At 42.5% G+C, this 20,451-nt stretch overlaps 1 protein-coding gene across 2 annotated transcripts in view; it reads left to right on the top strand.

The window, feature by feature from the left end:
* Positions 1 to 20,451, top strand: part of IGSF9 (immunoglobulin superfamily member 9) — a 68,032-nt gene that overhangs the window by 44,587 nt on the left and 2,994 nt on the right. For both annotated transcript variants that reach the window (XM_089483559.1, XM_089483557.1), the window contains exons 15-19: positions 807 to 1,057; positions 2,276 to 2,360; positions 4,919 to 5,089; positions 10,552 to 10,597; positions 15,459 to 16,859. In XM_089483559.1, the coding sequence (XP_089339685.1) occupies positions 807 to 1,057; positions 2,276 to 2,360; positions 4,919 to 5,089; positions 10,552 to 10,597; positions 15,459 to 16,859 (1,954 nt within the window). The remainder of the gene's footprint in view (positions 1 to 806; positions 1,058 to 2,275; positions 2,361 to 4,918; positions 5,090 to 10,551; positions 10,598 to 15,458; positions 16,860 to 20,451) is intronic.

Raw genomic sequence — 20,451 nt, 5'->3', positions numbered from 1 at the left:
GTTTTTAACAAAAAGCAGGATATATTAGTTTTATTATTAAAGTGGCCTAACTGAGTAAAATAATATACTACTTACTACTTACTATAAGATTTTTCTGGAAGCGGGCTCTTTCTTTTGGTCCCTATATTTTCTCTTTTTTACTTTTTGCCTTTTGTTGTTGAGGCTTTCTGGTGAGAAGTATGAGCTCTGAGAGCCAAGAACCTTATAGAAAACTTTACCTTTATAAAGACTTGAACAGACAAAGCAGCGAGATTTTTTTCTCCCTCAATCTGACACAGAGAAGACCTCCTCCTGATATTGGTTAATTTCTATTAACGAACAATATGAGACATTGGAGAAGTTTATTATATCGAGGGAACTGTTTAAAAGAGAGAGAATTCCAAGGAGGAGAGTAGGAGGAATGAGAGAATAGGAGCACAAGGAAACTTAAAGGCAAAAGGACCATTCATAAACATTGGACAATAAAATTGTGAAATTTTATAAAAATATTGGGAAAGGTGATAGAAAAGTAAAGAAGAGAGGGATTAGAGAAAAAGAGTGACATAATATATCAGGTAGGAACTCTTAGAAGATACATCAAACTTGTACGAAAGTGGAGTACTGCTATGGTTAATGCTTCATAGAATCATAGAGTTGGAAGAGACCACAAGGGCCATCCAGTCCAACCCCCTGCCATGCAGGAAATCTCAATCAAAGAATTTGAAAGGGATTTTTTCAGATTTGAAATAGAATATTCCTCCCCCCCCCCCTCCCAAAAAAAAAAGGCTTTTCACTAATGCCACCCCACCGTTCTTTTTTCTTTTCAGGTTTCCCAACAGGCACCATGCCACCTGACCCCTTGACTACTACTGTGCAGATCTTCCTTTCCCCGCCCCAGTCTTTGATGGCCAATGAGACCACAAGAGGGGTTTTGCTGCTGTGGGAACCCCCTTTCCAATACTCTGTGGCCCTGACTGGCTATGCACTGGAACTACGACAAGACCAGGGAGGCTGGGAGGTGCTGGATGGGTCCATTCCTAGCTCTAAGACACAGCTCCTGGTGCCTGGTCTAATCAAGGTTGGTTTGGAAGGGGGTTGAAATCCAGCTTCAAAGCAGCATTTATGTTACAAGTCCCTAACAGAAGTTGCATGGCATCTGCAACCAAGGTTCTGTTCCTTGTGGCTGCTTAGAAATGTGTGTAAATCTCAGAAGTGGGGATGAGCTGAAGATCTTTTTTATTGACTTTATTGGCCTGCATAGGTCTCTCCCTCCCAGAACTGGAATTGATGGTGCAGAATAGTTTGCCTTGTTTAAATTGTAGCAGGAAAGATTTTCCTGCATTGCATCTTGTGAAGCAATAACAGCATACCTTTTATATATAACATAAAAGACATATAAAATATAACATATAAACATCTTATATTTTAATTTATAGCTGTTTTAACTCTTTAAATTGTTTAATTGGTTTTTAAATTTTATATTTAATAATAATAATAATAATAATAATAATAATAATAATTATTATTATTATTATTATTATTATTATTTTCCCACCTCTCCCAATGGATTGAGGCAGGATTACAAATGTAAAATAGCCACAAAACAACAATAATATCCAATTTACACACAATAAAACAGCCAAGTCACCTATATTTTACTATATATACTCATGTATAAGTCTAGAAATTTAGTTTAAAAAATTGACCCCATTTACCCCCAAAAACTTAATTGACTTATCCACGGGTCAGTGTAAGTACTGTACAGTGGTACCTCGGGATACGAATTACCCACGTTACGAAATTTTCAGGATACGAAAAAAATTAATTTAAAAAAACTGTTTCGGGTTAAGAAAGTTTTTTCGGGTTTGTACTTTAAAACACACACACACACATATCACCATCCTTGGGTAAATGGCATCAGTTTAATCTGCCTTGGAAGCACTGACCCCCCCCTTCTACTCTCTCATTTATCCAACCTTTAGTACAATCAGAAATAGTTATCTCTGCTCGAATTTTGTAAGTTCTTTGCCATTATTTTCCTTTGCTTCATCCATTACATCCTTCATTACATGACCCTATGTTTTGCCCTCCACGGGTCATGTCAAACTCCATAACCTTGGCCCCAAAACCTGCCCTCGACTTATACAAAGGTCAATTTATAGTCGAGTATATACAGTAATACCATACTGTTTTTAAATTGTATTGAGTCCCTATATTGGGAGAAAGGCAGGATATAAGAAAATAAAATAATAGTAATAAAAATAGCTCTGATTTCTCTTTTCTCTATCCCATACAGGATGCCTTCTATGAATTCCGTCTGGTGGCCTTTGCTGGCAACTACATCAGTGACCCCAGTAACACTGTCAACATTTCTACAACAGGTAGGGTCTGGAGATTGTGGCAGTGTGGAACAAATCTTATACACTGGGGTCTCAATCTCTACCAGGAGCGTTAGAACAGCAATAGGGGACTATTGGCCATTTAGATGTTTTTGTCTACAAAATAACAGTTCCAGCTAATGGCAAGATATTGTGGGAATTGTATGCCATAACAGCTGCAGGACCACTGTGCTCAGAAGCCATTTCTAAAACTATTATTATGGTTAGTTACAATCCAACAGAGGCCTACTTTACACTTGCTTTAATATCTTCTTATATAATGGTTTAGTGCCATACATTTTATTCTTTGGCATTTAGTTTTATATCAGTTTTGCTGTCTCAAAGTTTCTTTTTCTCTACTTTCTGTTTTTAAAGTGCTTTGTGTTTTTTATCATGTGTTGCATTGATTTTGTCTGCTTTTGATCTGTGCCTGCTATAATATTGATTATAGAATGCTCTGTAGGTTGTATAAAATAAAATAGAATAATATTTTCAACAATATTTCAACAATAGAAATGAAATAGAACAAAAGAAATGAGCTAGACAAGTTATTGTGTACTTAAATCCCATTGACTGCAGTGTGTTTGCTCTAAGCATGACTCAGTGTGAATTTATTTTCATATTGGCAACAAGCGAGCAGCAGCATACAGCATAAGCCCATTAGTAGAAAGCTGTATTTTAAACATCTGTTCAGTTAGTAAACATGATATACGCATACACTCTCTCTCTCCCTCTCACACACAACTTGGAATACTTTAAAATACCCTAAAGACTGGCTGAGATAACACATTGTTTATTCATTACTTTATGGTGAGGACTTTGCCCCAGCAATTTCAAGGGTACATATGGTTTCCCAGCAGCTAAGGTAGGAACCTTGTGTAGTGCGGATTGGTGGGGAAAAGAAAGACCTTCTGATTGCATACTCCAAACAGAACCTGGTGTTCATCCCCTTTGTGGAGATAAAACTTTTTGAGGAGTCCTTGGAGCTGGTCTTTGTGGCAAAGAAGCAGGAAAAAAAGTACTAGTCCTGGAGAGAAGGAGGGATCACAAGCACTTTAGGCAGGGGCACCATTTCTTGCCTGCTTGCAGAACCCATTTTACTGTATCCTTCCTACAGTTCTTCTTTCCAGTCCAGAGACCTCAGAAACTTCAGGACGCAGGAGATTTCTCCCCAAGCACCAACGTTCATTTCCAGCAGGTCGCCTTCAGCCTGACAATGGCAGAGGCAGCAGAACTGATGCCACCCTGCCAGTAGGTGTATGCCGCCCATACTTCAGTGGGTGCTGGACACAGACATGGGTACCAGATAGAATTCTCCCGCAGAGCACTTGAGACCCTCCACAAGAATAAGAAGAATAAATCCCCCAAGTCCTAAAAGCCATAGACATACTGCCCCCTACAGAAAGCCATCAATCACTAATTGGATCAATAAAAGAGGTGCCTCTCTCATAAGCACAGAGGTTGGTATTCCACCTTTTTTCTTCTGCCTAAGAAGAATGGCACATGGGGAGCCATCTTGAACCTTGGGGGTGAGCCATTTAATCAAAAATGGTGCTTTCACATGGAAGTGCTCAAGGACATTTTAGAGGCAGTCCAACCAGGGGACCTTTTGTCATCTCTGGATCTACTGGAAGTATACTTCTACATCCCAGTGTGATGTCGTGTCTTTATCTTAACTCAGTAACCAGACTTCACAGAGCAACCAGAAAGCGTTTATTAAAGTCAGTAAGCACAGGAAGACAATCTTTGCTCAGACTGATCAGGTACCAGCAGTTTCAATATTATCACCTCCACATCACCCATTCCAGCCACACATTCCATTCCCAAGCCAGCCGGCCTTGGATGTCTGTCTCTGCCACCTCCTCTACATTCCCGTGTTCAGTTACACTAGCACCTGCAAATTACCAAAGCATTCTACACACTAACAGTCTATACCCTAACATAACATAACATCCATGGCAGAGGGACCCAAAAAGGGAACCCTGTTCACCAGCTACATCACTGCTCCTGCACTTTGTACACAGAAAGCATCACTACAAGTACAAGGATCTCCTCTTCAGACTGTCATGCCCATGGTGTTCACCAAGATCATGGTAGCCCTGCCTATGGGAGAGCAGATTAGATTTTCTGCTATTGCCTTTGGGCCAGTTCTGTGTGTTCTGCACTTTTAAGAAATGGTTTTTCTTCTGAAACATCTGTGTCTTCGGCTGTTATGGTGACTGAGCTAGGGTTAACTCACCCCATATGGAGGCACCAGAAGGTCTTTCTTTGTCTTGTCTATATGGAGCAGTGGGAGGAGAATAACCCAGGCTATGGCAGGTTCCTCCCTTATCTGCCGGAAAGAGATATATCACAGGCAAGAACCAATGTTCCGTTTTTCTTTTTCTTCACCTTTATCCACACAACAACTTGTTAGACTGTCCCAAGATCACCAAGTGAATTTTATGGTTCAGTAGTGATAGAACCTGGACCTTCCAAATCCCAATCAGGCATACTACCCAATCCACCATGCTGCCTTGTTTCTGCCCTCTCCACTGCCACCTTTTTTCTCTCCCTACCAGGCATGGAGGTATACCCATCCCGCACCCAGCTCCCTGAGCTCCTGCCTCAGCCTGTACTCGCTGGAGTGATTGGGGGTGTTTGCTTTCTCAGCACCGCTGTTATCTTCAGTACCATGGCAGCTTGCATCATGAACCATAGGCGAGCTGCCCGTCTTCGCAAACGGAGGCAAGGTAAGGAGGCTGGCAAAGGTAATGAAAGCTTGGCAGCTGTGGGATAATGATGAGAGCCGTGATGAAGGATTCCAAGAGGAGGTGCAGTCATGAAACAGCCAGAGAGGTAACACTGAGGGAGGGGGAGCATGGGCAGAAAATATCTGTGGTGTCAAGAGGATCAAGAAATAAAAGAAGGAAGAAAGGAAGGAAAGCTCTTTAGAATTGGCCTCTGTGTTCCCAGTTCTTTCCGTGAGAGAAAGGCCAAGGAACAGGGACCAGGAGTAATTATTTTTCAGTTTTCTAGGATGAAATCAAAACTTTGGGGGGGGGGGTCCTTTTTGACTATGATTCCCCAAATCTTGTAGGGACCATGGCCAAGGACCACTATGGCTGATGGATTCTGGGAACTGTAGTCCACAAGAGCCCCCCCCCCCCCAATTGCTTGATGAAATGTCAGATTCCCTGTGAGCTCTGAGGAACTGAGTTAAAGAGTTAGAGGACAGTGCATTGCAATGCAAGTACAATTACAAATATAATAATAATAATAATAATAATAATAATAATAATAATAATAATAAATTTTTATTTATATACCGCCCTGTGGCGAACCAATCCGGGCGGTTTACAGCATTAAAATAACATACAGCATAAAAACAGTTTATTTCCCTCCCCCCTTAAAAAGTAATTAAACAACATATCTAATTTAAAACCACAATAACTAGTTAAAATAACAATAAATTAAACAAAATAATACCAACCAATAAACCACTGCAACTTCAGTTCTAAAGAAAAGGGGGCTTTGGAGACATTACTGAGGAGGGGGAAATCCTAAGATCCTGAGGCCGGGATATTTCAGTCTGGGAAGGCCTGCCTGAAGAGATCCGTCTTGACAGCCTTTTTAAAGCTGTCCAAAGATGTTAATTGACGGATCTCATCCGGCAGGCCGTTCCAGAGCCTAGGGGCGACAACAGAGAAAGCCCTCCGGGAGGTCGCCGCAAGCCTCGATTTTTGAGGCTGCAACAAGTTCCTCCCAGAGGACCGGAGAGCGCGGGGAGGATTGTATGGGAAGAGGCGGTCTCTGAGATAGCTTGGACCCAAGCCATTTAGGGCTTTAAAGGTAATAACCAACACCTTGTACTGGGCCCGGAAACCAATAGGCAGCCAGTGGAGGGACCTCAAAACCGGAGTGATATGGTCCCTTCTGGATGTTCCTGACACAAGCCTGGCTGCCATGTTTTGAACCAGCTGTAGTTTCCGAACCAGGCACAAGGGTAGCCCCATGTAGAGCGCATTACAGAAGTCAAGGCGTGAGGTTACCAGCGCGTGCACAACTGTCTCGAGATCCCTTACTTCCAGAAAAGGGCGCAGCTGGCGTATCAGCCGAAGCTGATAACAGGCGCTCCTGACCGTCGCATTAACCTGATCTATCATCAGGAGCGACGAGTCAAGGAGCACCCCCAGACTGCGAACGCAGTCACTAGAGGAGAGTGTGACCCCGTCCAGGACTGGTGGTTGCAACCCAATTCTTGGTTTCGGGGCCGCTACCAAATATAGTATGTTCAGTCGAGAATCCAGCCTTCTGAGGATCCCAATGTTATTCAAGTACGTAAGGGCCATTTTCACTGATTCAGCCCTGTTTATACATCACTTTGATTGGTTGGGGGGTATTCCAGAAGTATAATTAGTTTGGTGAGCAAAAGAGGCAGCTCCTTCTCAGGGTTGCCTAAATACGATTTTTAGTACACGTATTTAAGAGAGAGTCTTGGGGAATAAAACACTTCTCTCTCTCTCTCTCTCCACAGCTGTCTTACCCTATAGGTGTAAATGTGTGATTGAAAGTAGCTTTGCTTTTCGTGTCTGTATACTGGTTTGGTACACTTCATGTATCCTGTTCCATTCAGTTTATGGATGTTGCTTTCAAGGCCTTGGCTCTAAACTGCTGTTTAGTATCTCTATTTTTAAATTAACCTTCCTTCAACTTGGCACCCTTCGAAAATGCTGGACTACAGCATTCTGTCTCTCAAACCAGCATGGACATTGACTCTATTCCAACATATCTGATGGTGGCATATTGGAAAATGGTCTTTCTTCTAAGTAGATGAGTGAAAGAAAATTGGTTATGTAGAATGGGAAAACATGCACATTTGGATTGTGACATCTAGCTTTCTTTGGAAGGCTTATCCTCACATATACTTCTAATGTGTTTTTTGTATGATTACTCACATTTCATAGGTGATTTAAATATCAGAGTATAAATAATTAAAATAACATTTCTGTTTTTTTTCTTTTACTGTTTAAGACTAAAAAGGACAAGTAGTATATGGCAAAAAGAACAATCAAAATATCTCTAAATGGAATCAGTTCAAAGGGAAGTTCAAACCAAAAGCTGGAATGTTGTATGATAAGAACAGGAACATGAAATATTTATAGATTTTTTTCTGAAAGATTTCAGAGGTGATTTTGCAAGTCATATATTCCAGGAGACACATTTTAAATCCACCATCGAGCTTTAACATTATTTGGGTCCATGCCAGTATCTTCTCTTTATGAGGGTGAACCTTTTCTCCATTACACTTCCTTTCCTCTGAACTGTGGTCTGAGTCCTTGTCTTCTTCTTTTCCTCCATCAGTATCCTCTTCCAAATCTTTCTTGTATTTCTTTAGAAATACAAGAGATCAGGGGGAACATAGGTCTTTTGGTTTGTGTGGACTGCCCCAAGGTCTATTGACTGGATTTGTGGGTGGCAAGACAAAGGACTTTACCCAGAGATGTTTTCATTTAGTTTGGGACCAAGTTTTAGCCTTTTGGATTGTAATTTAAGTTAAATATAATTAAATCTCCCCTGTTTAAAATGAATGGTAACACTTTCCAACTTTTCCCATCTAAATGAGATCTTTTGATGTCACAGTTTATCAGTCAGAAAGGTATACTGTACTGTATATACTCATGTATAAGTCTAGAAATGTAGATTAAAAAATTGACCCAAAAACCTGAGTCGACTTATCCACGGTTCAGTGTAAGTACTGTACTTTAAATCATATATAAAACCATCCTCTGGTGAAAAACAAGAATTTAATCTGCCCTGGAAGCACTGACTCCCTTCTACTCTCTCATCCATCCAGCCTTTAGTGTGAGCCCAAATAGTTATGCCTGCTGGAATTTTGTAAGTTCTTTGCCATTGTTTTCCTTTGCTTCATCCTTTCCATCCTTATCTCTACTTTATCATTATACTGTATGCCCCTAAGTTTTATCCTTGACTTGTGCATAGGTTCTATCAACAGCCATAATTTTGGCTCCAAAACCTGCCCTCGATTCATACACAAGGTCAACGTACAGTCAAATATATACAGTAATCTTTTTCAAGATCTGCGCCGGGATATCCTTCAAAACCTGGTTCACCTCCTTGTCCATCTTCATTCAGAATGAATGATGGTGGGATGAAGATGGATGAGAAGGTGATAAGATTTTTCATGGACATCCTGACATAGATCTTGAAGAAGTGAAAAGATGGCTCTCAGATGGATAATCTGAAACTACAGAAGATCCCATTTAGCTGGGGACAGTTGGAAGTAATTGTAGAAGTAATGGAATTCAAAGGTTAGTCTGTAGAATTAGTATGTAGAGAGATCTTGGAGCACCTTTGGGACTAACTGGTAGAAAGAAGTTGGCAGCATGACCTTTCATAGACTTAAGTCTATTTCCTCAGATGTTTTTGGTGGAGGATGCCACATCTAGCACCTCTCCTGCAACAGAGCTGTATTGGAATGAGATATCACAGCGTCATTTCAGCTGGACTTCCCCAAGTGTGATACATTACTGACATATTACTTTTAGTTGCTTATTCAAGAAAATAGAAATAGAAAGTACTGAAAAATACAAAACACCCCAGGCTCTCCTCAAAGGACCCAACAGTGTTTTTGATATAATTACGAAACCTCACTACATGAGAAGATGAAACTACATCAGCAATCAACAGTAATTATATGTGTAATGTTTTCACAGCAAAGGTAACACGTTGTCACAACGTCAGTCCTTGTTACACAATACTTCCATGTTCTGTGACAGAAGGGTATGCAAGACTGACTGCCAGAGCAGGTTGTTCCAGGACCACTACTGAGAAGACTCTGTCTTATAAGGCCACCTTTTTCACCTCATCCTTCCTTTGAAGATCTGAGTGCATTGTTTATGTCATAGATGGTTGATACATTTCTAGATAGCTTGATACTAAGTCATTTGTGGCATCCACATCAAAAAGTGGAGCATGGATTAAGCATGGAAACCAGTGGCTGCCAGTTGGAGACAGGGGCTCCAAGGTCCACTTAGCCTTGCATCCTTGCATAGGTTGCTAAAATGAGTCTTGGGAGCAAGTAGCTTATACATTGTAAATTGTTTAGGGAGTACTTAGGTCAATGATAAGTGGCATAGAAATTGCTGTTGCCACAAAACCACAGCTGTGTGATAAATGAACAGGCTCCACTTCACACCCGCTTGCCACATTCTCTCCTGTTCGTTCTCTCCTATTTTGAACCTGGTATTTGTCAGTGTATTATCTGTAAACACGGAGGCATATATATTTATGCCGTAACTAATAGCTAGAGAGTCTTCCCTTCCTCTAGGAATGTGTCTCATTCCCTTTTATAGCCTTCTGAGGCAATGACTATCTGGTGACTGTGAGTTCAATTAGCTACTCATGCTTTGTGTGAAGTAATATGTAGGAAGATCAAGTGCTTGGGTCATCTAGTTCAGTGTTAACTGCGCTACTAGATTATAGACAACAGTCTGTTCCCCGTTATAATGGAGATGCCATTCTTTATCATTCAGCTGTTCCTTTCTCCTCTCTACAATTTCATAGGAACACCCAGCAAGAATAAAAACCTTTTCTTTCTATTACTGCATAATTCTGCAAAGTAAGGACTAGAAACTGGAGGATTTATTCTCAGCGAAATGTGGGATTCTCAGGAGGCTGAATTCTGTGCCCACTTAGTAGTGACTGGCTCTTGGTATCCGCTGGGGTTTGGTTCCAGGACACCCCTGTGAATACCAAAATCCATGGATATTCAAGTCCTGTTAAATACAATACCATAGTAAAATGGTGTCCCTTATATAAAATAGCAAAATCAAGGTTTGCTTTTTTTAATTTAAAAAAAAAATATTTTCAATCCGTGGATACGGAGGGCCACCTGCCCTACAGAGATATATAGTTCTGCCTTCTGTGCTCTGTGAATGGGCCATAAATCAAAATTTTAGGCAAAAAACTGCAAGGCACAATGACAAAATGCTTAAGTAAGAACGTCCTTGGATCCAGAGCAGGATGAAAATGGGGAACAGGGCAAGGCTGAAGCTGGTTAGCATGTCTATTTGTGCATGTGCATGTTTGCATCTGTCTGGGGGCAACAGCCTGGCAGCCATTTGTTCCCTTTCATTGCTTTTTTGCGTTGCTCTCCATATGATTTCCCCTTTGTGTTCTCATGACCTTCCAGATACATCAATCGTCTTCTCCCCCAACAAGAAGCTTCTACCTTCACAGTAAGTCATGCCATCGCATGGAGTCACCTTTCTCCTGTTCATGCCAGCCCTGCCCTTTGCTGTTTGCTTCTGCCCTGCTCTGCCTTTTTTTACAGGCTGCAATAAAAGGAAGGGAACCACTGCAGTGGGTATTGCAGTCTTTCCAAATGTGATTGCCCTCCAAATGTTTGGGATTCCATCTCCTACCACTTCTTTCTATTAACAGTGCTGGCTGAGCTGATGGGAATTGTAGTCCAAACCTTTTGAAGGCCACACATTGGGAAAGTTGACTTGAGGACATGTGGTACTGGAAAATTGTTATTCAGCAATAGTTCATAGTATGGTCAGCAAAAACAAAGACATACAGCAGACATAAAGAAAGGACAGTACCTCTGAGAATATACAGACTCAACAAAAGCCATGTTGCTGAAGCAAGCACAAGAAAAGCCATGTTGAATGAAGCCAAAGGTCTCTCTGGTCAAGCATGTTTCCTCTCACTGGTCAAAGAGATGCTTCTGGGAATCCCGCAAGCAGGACATGAGGCAATGGATTATATTTGCTATTGCTTCCTAGCAAGTCATATTTACAGACAGACTAAGAACATGGACATTCTGTTCCTAATTCTCATGGCTATCAAGAATTTAATAAAATCCCTGCCCTGAAAAATCCGGTTGAGTCCAGCATACTGTTGTTACAATGGCCAACCATATGCCCTGATGAGAGGTCCACAAGGGACCTACAGGAGGCTCTAGCAAATCTTGGAAATAGTTCAAGACCAGGCACGACTGGTGCTGAATACCTCTTGTAGCTGAAGATGAACCAGATTTCTTGAACCTTGACTGCAACACTTGTTATCCCCCATCCAGAATGGTCACCAGCCATACAGGATAAATTATGGGAGCTGTAATCCAATATCCAGGCAGGCAGGTTGTGGAAATCTTGTTTATGTGATACTGCTGTCAGATTGGTACTTTAGTTCTGCCACTCTGTACAGGGGTTTGTGGGATTTAGCAGACCATGTCTTACTCCTTAGGCACTGACTATGGAAGGGTCTCCTGCTGTTCTCCTAAATGTGGTGTGGCAGCTAAAAGGGCTCTGAGAATATACACTACTACAGTGTGTAGTGTCATCAGGAAGAGCCCTAGGCAAAGGTGGGTTATGATTTGGTGCTGTTGGGCTTGCCTTGCAGGCCTGGCCCTGCCATTAGGCAGGAAGAGACAGTTGCCTCAGATGGCAAAGGCAGATTAGATAACACAACAAAGGAAAGGGATAGAAAACATAACTCACCCCCCCCAAAAAGAAATCCCAGTGGAAATATAAATGATAATTGTAATAAATATTTGTGTGTACAGTCGACCAGCCCTTACGCAGGGGATCCGTTCCAGACGCCCTGCGTAAGGGGAATTGAACGTATGCTCAAATCCCATTGAGCATAATGGGGTGCACTGCCATGGCATGGCGTGTTGCACATGCCCCATTGTTTCTATTGGGGCTTGCCTTCTGCATATGCTCAGGTCCATGGAAGGCAAGCCCACGGAAGGGGTGGGCCAACTGTATAACAAATATAATAATAATAATAATAATAATAATAATTTGTTTATTTATATACCGCTAATCCAAATTATTAAATGATAGTTTGTTCAACTGTGGAACAATACAGTCGGCCCTCCACATACATGGGTTTGATGTTCATGGTTTTGACTATTTGCAGGTTTGTAACTGCTGCCTAGCTAGCTTGACCTCTACCCTTCCTCTTCCTCTCAGTTAAGATTTAAAATAGCAGATCTCCTAGTTGCCTCTGCCACCTTCTGTGCGATGAAAGTTTCTGCGAGATAAGTGAGGAATTTGTTGGACCTTATTTCCAACAAATAACAGGATAGTTGACATCCCCATTACTGCTACATTTCTCCTTTCTGAATGTGTGGTCATCTGTTCCATGAAGCCATCATCCAAGTTCTCAGTTTGGCTTGGAGGTCTGTAGTAGACACCACCACCACATCCCTGTTGCTTCTCTCCTGCTTAATTTTCACCCAGAAGCTCTTAACTTGTTTTCCAGGATTTAAGTCATGGATCTGTTCACAAGTTTACACATTCTTAATGTGCATAGTGCGGCTCCACCTTGCTTCCTGTTTGGTTTATTTCTCTGAAATAGGCTATGCCCCTCTGTTACTACAGTCCAATCATGAGACTTATCCCACCAACTTTCAATGATGCCAATTATGTCACATTTGGTTTGCTGTGCTAAGAGTTCAAGTTCATCCTGTTTATTTCCCTTGCTTTGTGCATTAGTGTAGAGACATCTCAGACCATGGGCAACCCCCCAAATTGCCTATGTCAAGTTTTTTCCCTCCTGCCATTTGGTTCTTGCACTATTTGCCTTGTTCTCTCTATAACAGGTTGGCTAATATCTCCAGTCTTTGATGAACTCCTGCTCTCCAGAATACTGTCTCTCCCTGTCCATAACTCAGTTTAAAGCCCTCCTGATCAAATTTTTGAGACTGTTGGCAAAAACGTTTCTGCCAACTGGTGTGAGGTGCAACACATCCCTTACCAAAGGTTGACCTCCATGAAGCCAAATCATTCCCGGCACCATCATCTGTGGATCCAGTTGTTCATCTCCACTGTTTTTCTCTCCCTTCCAGTGTGCCCTTCCACTGGAAGGACAGATGAAATAACCACCTGTGCATTTAGACCCTTCATCTTCCTACCCAGAAGAAAGACAGAAGAAAGGGGAAGTCAAATGTAGTCAGACAATCACTCTTGACTTCAAGAAAGCAGATTTCTGTAAGCTTACAGAAATATTGTCTGGGATCCCATGGTCAGAAATGCTCAAAGGAAAGGGAGCTCATGAAGTTGATTTTATTTCTTTCTCCATTTATTTTTATAAATAAATTTGTCTGCTCTGTTTACTCTAATGTGTTTCTAGACAACTGAATTTGGCCCTGGTCTGTTTGCATTCAGACAAGCGTACATTGCAAGAGTATGTGCCAGTGAATATATCCAATGAATTATGCATGTGATATATTAATAAAGAATAAGTCCTCGCGGACTACTGTATATACTCATGTATGAGTCTAGTAATTTAGAAAAATTGACCCAAAAAACCTGAGCCGACTTGTCCGCAGGTCAATGTAAGTTCTATATTTTGAGTCCTATTATATATAATAATAAAAGGCAAGAGTGTCTGCCCTGGAAGCACTGAGCCCTTTCTATTTTCTCATCCATCCAGCCTTTAGTGTGAGTACAAACAGTGATGTCTGCTGGGATTTTGTAAGTTCTTTGGCATTGTTTTTCCATTGCTTCATCCTTTATATCCTTCATTACCTGCCCCTAAGTTTTACCCTTGACTTATCCATAATTTTGGCCCCCAACCCTGCCTTGACTTATATATGTGGTCAACCTATAGTTAAGTATATAGGATAGTTCAAAATCAGTGGTATAGTGGAGCTAGGATTCATAGAGATAAAGCACAGGGACTTTTTCATGAGGAAGGAGTAGACCTGTTTTCCATGTTCCCCTCTCCACTTTGGTTAGACTTCCCCTTAGTCATAATCTTCACAGTAGTTTGCAGTAGCGTGAATGTCAGGTTCAGCAGGGATGGATTTTCTCAGCAATAGTATAATGTTGTGAGCTGTCTCAGTTGTAATGTAATGTGTTTTGAGAGTGGCTTGGTTTTGAATTGGGCTGCAGTAAGGCAAATCAAGTGTAATTAGCTTTACAAAAAGTCTGTTTCTGGTAGAGATGGAAACTGCTAGGATTGCTTTATCTGCCGTGGCCTGCTTATCTTTTTTAGACTCAGTTTGGACTCATGGGCGCAGGGACGATCATGATAAATACCTGCTCTTCAGTATTTACTGATGTGCTACTGAACGCCAATTGCTAGGAGAGAACAGTTGCTTTCATGTCCTGCCTGAGGCTTTCGCACAGGCATTTGCTTCACGCTGTGGGATATACATGATGCTTGACTAAATATACTGACACAGACCCCATTGTCTGGTCCAAAAAGATCATTTAAATGTGTGTTTGTAAAAAGAAGACCAGTCTATTCCCTGACCCCAGTATATATGCTTGGATTCTCTGGCAAAGAGACAGAAGCAATACAAAAGCACAGGAACAGGATGCCCTGGAGAGGCAGAATTTGGCATCTGGAGGTGTGTATTTTACATTATTCTGTCATTTCAGAGACATATTCTCCACAATTCAAATAACTTTTACTGGTACCACCTTCCTCTGAGGATACTAGGAAGTCACCTGCTATGCCATCTTCTGATATTCTGTATATTTGTGTATACTGCAGTTTCAGAACAAGGATCAGGAACTTATTATTAAGAAAACTGATTCTCGGGAAGCTGCATATTGAATCCATTACCACATGTACGCAGTCCATAGGCCATCTTGGTTATATAGAGAACCCAACACTTGTGCTTATCTATATATTTGCTACAATAGACTCTACAGTGCAGAGGAATCGTTCATGAGTTGTTTCTAAAGATTGTTTGAGCCTCTTTCTCAGAGCCTGTACAATTCCTATATCGGGTCAAGAAGTATGGGTAAAAAAATCCAAACATTTTGCTTTCTGTTTCTTACATGGCTTTTTAAAATCTTAGCTTACACATTAGAAACATAGCTTGTAAAGAAAAAGCATTCTAAGCCTTTTTTTTCTCTCTCCCTAAAATGCTAGTTTTCCATACGCAGGGACATACTGTAGGGCAAGCGTTAAAATGTGTAATCTTTATCTAATCTTAAGGTCTAAGGTTATATTGAGGTGAGGCGTATTACCGCAACAGAGCAATGTTCTAAGCTGTATGGGCAGCCTTGCGTAAGCTGATTGCAATGAAGTCCGTGGTCCTTACTTTATCTATTTGGGCTTTTTCCCCTGCAGAAACTCTACAGGCACTGCTAGCCCAGACAGCATTGTGAAGCTGAAGCTGCAGACGCCCTCCTACCAGAGCCTTCGCCGCAGCCTGCTGTGGGGCGAAGAACCTGGCCCCAAACCAAGCCTCAATATTGCCAGTGGCAACGCAGGAAACAGTTCCAAGTACGCTCTCTATGAGAGCCACGTTGGGGAGCCACTGCCACTGGAGCACATCTGCCGTGGTCCTGATGGACGTTTTGTGGTGCAGAGTGAGGCCTGGCCTCAGGAACATTTGGGAGCAATAAGGGAGCAATATTCCCTGTCCTTCACTTCTTCCAAGAGCAGTCCATGCCAGTCAGAGCCTTATCTGCAGGTCTCCTCTGCCCCTATTTGGCAAAAAAATGTCATTCTCAGGCCCAAGAACGCCAGCCAAAGCCACTGTGAAGCTAAGGCCTCTGGCTACTTTGACTACAGCAGCAGCAGCCCAACGGAGGACGCTGAACCACTGTGTATTGTCAATATGAGTCCAGTAGCAACCACCCCATATGAGTCGACCAAAGAGCAGGCCCAGGGCTCTGAAGAGCATTTGGCTACTGCCACTTCCTTTTTCTCCTCACTAGGCCAGATGGCTAGTCCTTCCTTACCAACCTACTACAGCCCTCCAAGTAGTCAGGTCCAAATAAATACCTCACCCCAAAGTGGTATTCTCCAGTACTTGAGTCTCCCCTTCTTCAAGGAGATGAATGTGGATGGCGACTGGCCAGTGGAGGAGGAGGAGGAGGGAGAAGAGGATGAGAAGCAAACGTCAAAGCCAGCCTTTTGTGAAGTTTTGGGTTCCACTGAACACACTCTGTTAAGGGATGAGGCCAAAACTCCTTCTCCAGCCTACATGGATATGCAAGCCAGTTTAGGCTCCACTCAGGAACCAGCTTCAGCTAAATCTCTCCTCAAGCTCCCCAGCGCTGATGCAGGCCCAGCTAAAGCTGCCTTGCCAGGCTCCTCCGTTTGCCCAAGTTACCTCAGTTCTGTTTTGGAAATGCCCTCACCCGGGAAGCAAGGGCCTTGGTTGCAAACACTGTCACCCTCCCAGTCCTTCACAGACAGTTGCCAGACGGAGCTGGTGTACACAGCCATCCCCTCAGAGCATGACTGGCTCCGCATGGCAGAGCTGCCCGCAGACTCTCTGCCCCCCGAGAGACACAGGTTGCCCATCGCTGTTGTCCCCACTGAAAAGTTGCTCAGAGGCAGTCTAACCAGCCAAAGCAGCGGCCGAGGCAGCGGGTCCTTCTTGCGACCCCCCTCACTGGCACCATCTTTGACCAGCAGCTATCTCAGCTCACCCTTGCCAGAAATGAGCAATTGGCAGAATAGTTCCGCCGGAGAGGAGCGCAAACCAAAAAGGGAGTCTGTTGTCACCATCAATAAAAGGTGAGATGATGTCCAGCCCAGAGGTATGTAAATATGTGCCAAAAACATCATGGAAAATTGGGCTAAAAGAGTGTTAACAAAAAGTAAGATTTCTTTTAAAAAGTGAGTTTACGTTAATGTTTATAAGTAGAGAGGCAGTGAATTGCAGAAAAAGTGAGAAGAAGACATATCAAGAGGGATATTATGCACGTGTCTCAGGATCTGCCCACTCCCTTCGGTTCAGTAAATCAACCTTCTGTATTTTAACAGCAAAATTTTTATTTCAGTAAGCAAAGAATAGTATGACTTCTGAAGATATAAATACCAGAATCCCCAGTGCGAGCATATAGTAAACTGTGAGCCCACCCTGTAGGTTCGCAGGCTTTTTTTGCATTCACTCATAAACCAAAACATTTTTGCATTCACTCTCACTACTACCCAACCTTCTCACATACTTGCTTTTTAGGCATCCCACCAGACTGGCCTTGGTGAATATCAGTACCGGCTTCATTGCCCAGCCGGGCGATTATTTTTCCTTGTATGAACACTATATATCCCCTTAGCTTCACCACCACCAAGCCCCTCTTTCTTGCAACATTAGGTTTGTAATAGTGCACTGCTAACATATTTGTACTCAGATCTAGCAATTGTATAAGCATCAACAATAGCATAACAAAGGAAAGGGGAAAGGCCAAAAGCAACACTTTCATGGTAGGCTCTACCAGGATCCTGACAGTGTATGTGAGAAAGAAACAAACATTGCATAGGACTTAAGTTTAATTTTGCTTGACCCAAATTGTGAATGCAGTTTAATGTAGTGTAAGGGGAAAAATGTATGCCTAGAAAATTCTGCTTGGGTAAAGGGTGTTAACAGAAAGTAAGTTTATTTTACAAAATACAGTAAGTTTACCTTAATGTGTGAATATAAGCTTAGAGAGAGGCAGTGACAGATGAAATTGCAGAAGTCAAAGTGAGAAGACATAGGAGTTCAAGACAGATCTGGTGTTTTTTCATTTAACCATACCAGAATTTGACTGGAAACACGGAGCTGTCAAAAATTCCTCATTTTGGCCGTGGGGCCAGAATTTAGTCAGGGACAGCTGCACATAAAAGGGACCCTGATGTCCATGGTTGTGCTTTGATGTGCTGCAAGGATTGGTATTCCCTTCTTCTCTGTGCGGTACACAAAGCCCCCACTTACTATAAAGCGCTGAAGCTGCCTTGTATGGCCATTGAGTTTTCCATAACAAGCAGACAGGATTGGACATACCTCTGGCAGCCCCCCCAACACCACCAGACACACTGTGAACCCAGAAGCACTGTGACCCCCTCCCAGAGGACCCCTACGGATCTCAATGCTGGTGTCATCATTGTGTATCTGGCTATGGGTGATAGCCAGACCTTCTCTGATCATGCCTGTTCTCCGAACACATAATGGCCAAGCGAGGAAGCTTTGGGGCTTTACAGTAAGTCTATGGCTCAGCGTATGCATGCAGATACAGTCAGCCCTCCACGTTTGTGGCTTTCACCTTTGTGGCTTTCATTTGTAGATTTGATGAATATGGTGTCTCTAGGAATCCCTAGGACAGTCCTCCAGAGAAATTCCGCTGGGAATTGACCATAGAGTTGTGTTGGGAGGACATAGAGATTACAAGAGAAATTACTTTTCTAGGTGTTTGTTGGTCTTCCAGCATGATTATTCTACAGTTAACTTATGGCAGATGCTGAACACCAGAGTTGAGCTAGGAGACCTAGCAATGCCTAGAGATGGTCTTTCAGGTTAAAAAAAATGAGGAGTGGTGTTTTGCTTTGTTTTGAATTTGCAGTTTTCCCACTTTCACAGGGGGCCCCTAACTCTAGTGGCTGTGGAGAGCCTACTGTATTTATCTTACACTGAGGGGATGTTACATTTAATAGATAAAGTAAGGCGGGTTACATACCGCCATTTGGGACGTCCCCAGGACATCCCAGTTTAAAAAAGGGGTGTCTCTTCTAGACGCCCCTACTCCTGTTATGGACTCTGTCTGTAACAAATGGCGGCGGCCGTTCCACATGGCTGCCGCCATCTTGATGTAGCGGACGCTGTGCGTCCGCACTGTAACGGACCTAAGTCTATTAAATTAGATTATTAAAATGGCTCCTTTTCTTTGGCCAGCTCTCTGATCCCGAGGTCACCCAGTGAACACCAAGTCTGAGAGAGGATTTAGACCCAAATTTTACCAGTTCTGGTCCAGCAGTCTAACCACGATTAGACCGTACTGTTTGGATAATGACATCTCCGTTTGAGAAGCTGAGGCTTTTTGCCTATGCATGCAGCCACTTTGCATCTCCCTTTGAGCTGAGCTAATCACAATTTTCTGTTTTGTGGAAAGTGGTTTTCAGCTTTGGAATAAGTCAGAATGTTAAATCATGTTTTAATAACCGTGTTCCTAATCTGGTAATCTTCTTTTCCAAGCTCATACAAAATGGGAAACAGTGGTTTAACAAGAGGCTTCTTGGTTTTGCTTAAAGAAGGTTGAAAGGAGAGGAGCTGTGCATATGGAGAGGAGAACTTTTATCTAGCATTATTAAACACAGACACAGTTATCTAGACCGTCAGCTTGAATAGAATTGGCTTGATTCTGTGGAATAGCCCAGCCTCCTTCAGTCTTATGCTGAGCTGGGCGTATGGTGTCAGTTCAGACCATTGGAGATTTCTGACAAGCTACTGAGCAGATGAAATTTCATGAGTGATGGAATGGCTTTTTGGCCATCACATCTCTTCTATTGTCTGCAGATTTTCATTATGCAGTGGAATAAATCTACATAGTCAGGGCTCAGGCCAAACAAATCCTGGCTTTTTCTAGGAAGCACTTTCAGGATTCCTGCATCCCACCATCACACAAGTCCAGCCATGGCCCAGCAGTTAAATGGAACAGATTGCAAGGGAACAAACTGAGTCTACACTTGAAGGAAAAGTCTGAATGGACCCAGTATCCAGCATGCTCCATACCCATCCCAGATCCACCACACATCTGTTTTCTCTGCAATAGTTGTGACACATGCACATGAGTCTTGCGCTACTGCCTTTCCTCCGTCAGCTCCAAAGCCTAGACAGATAGCTCCATTTACCAATGTCTGGTCAAAGCTCCCTTCCCAAATTACATTTAAAGAAAGGTTTTTCATGCTTGTGAGGCACCTGGCATCTTGTGAGGGCACCAGCAGCGGTGCTATAAACTTTCTGTAAGTGTCATTCTGGGCAGGGAATGGGTTTTCCCTCCTTGGTGCCACTGTTAGAAGAAGGTACCAGGTGCATCACAAACAGGCCCAGACATTCGTAAAGGGCAGCTCCCAAGCAACAATATTGGCGGGGCATGACAAAGATGGCAGCGGCTGCTGGTCAGCAGTTTGTCCCCACCTCCTGAATTCAGGCCAGATCCATTGTCTATACTGCAGGAAATGTTGATGTTTTATACAAACACCAGCAAAAACAGTGAGTTCTTAAAACCCAGGTTGAGGTTGTGAGTTTAGTGTAGATATGGCCGTATGCCATGTGTCCCGATTGTGTTAGATTCATGTAAAAATGCCATGCATTGTGTAAACCATTTGTACTGGATTTTGGACAAGGCTGTTG

This window comes from Sceloporus occidentalis, unplaced genomic scaffold, assembly GCF_023333645.1.
Source record: "Sceloporus occidentalis isolate IW3139 unplaced genomic scaffold, rSceOcc1.0.p SCAF_20, whole genome shotgun sequence".
In the NCBI taxonomy this organism is placed as follows: domain Eukaryota; kingdom Metazoa; phylum Chordata; class Lepidosauria; order Squamata; family Phrynosomatidae; genus Sceloporus; species Sceloporus occidentalis.
Note: the sequence above shows the minus strand (reverse complement) of the source record. Positions and strands in the feature narration are given on the sequence as shown.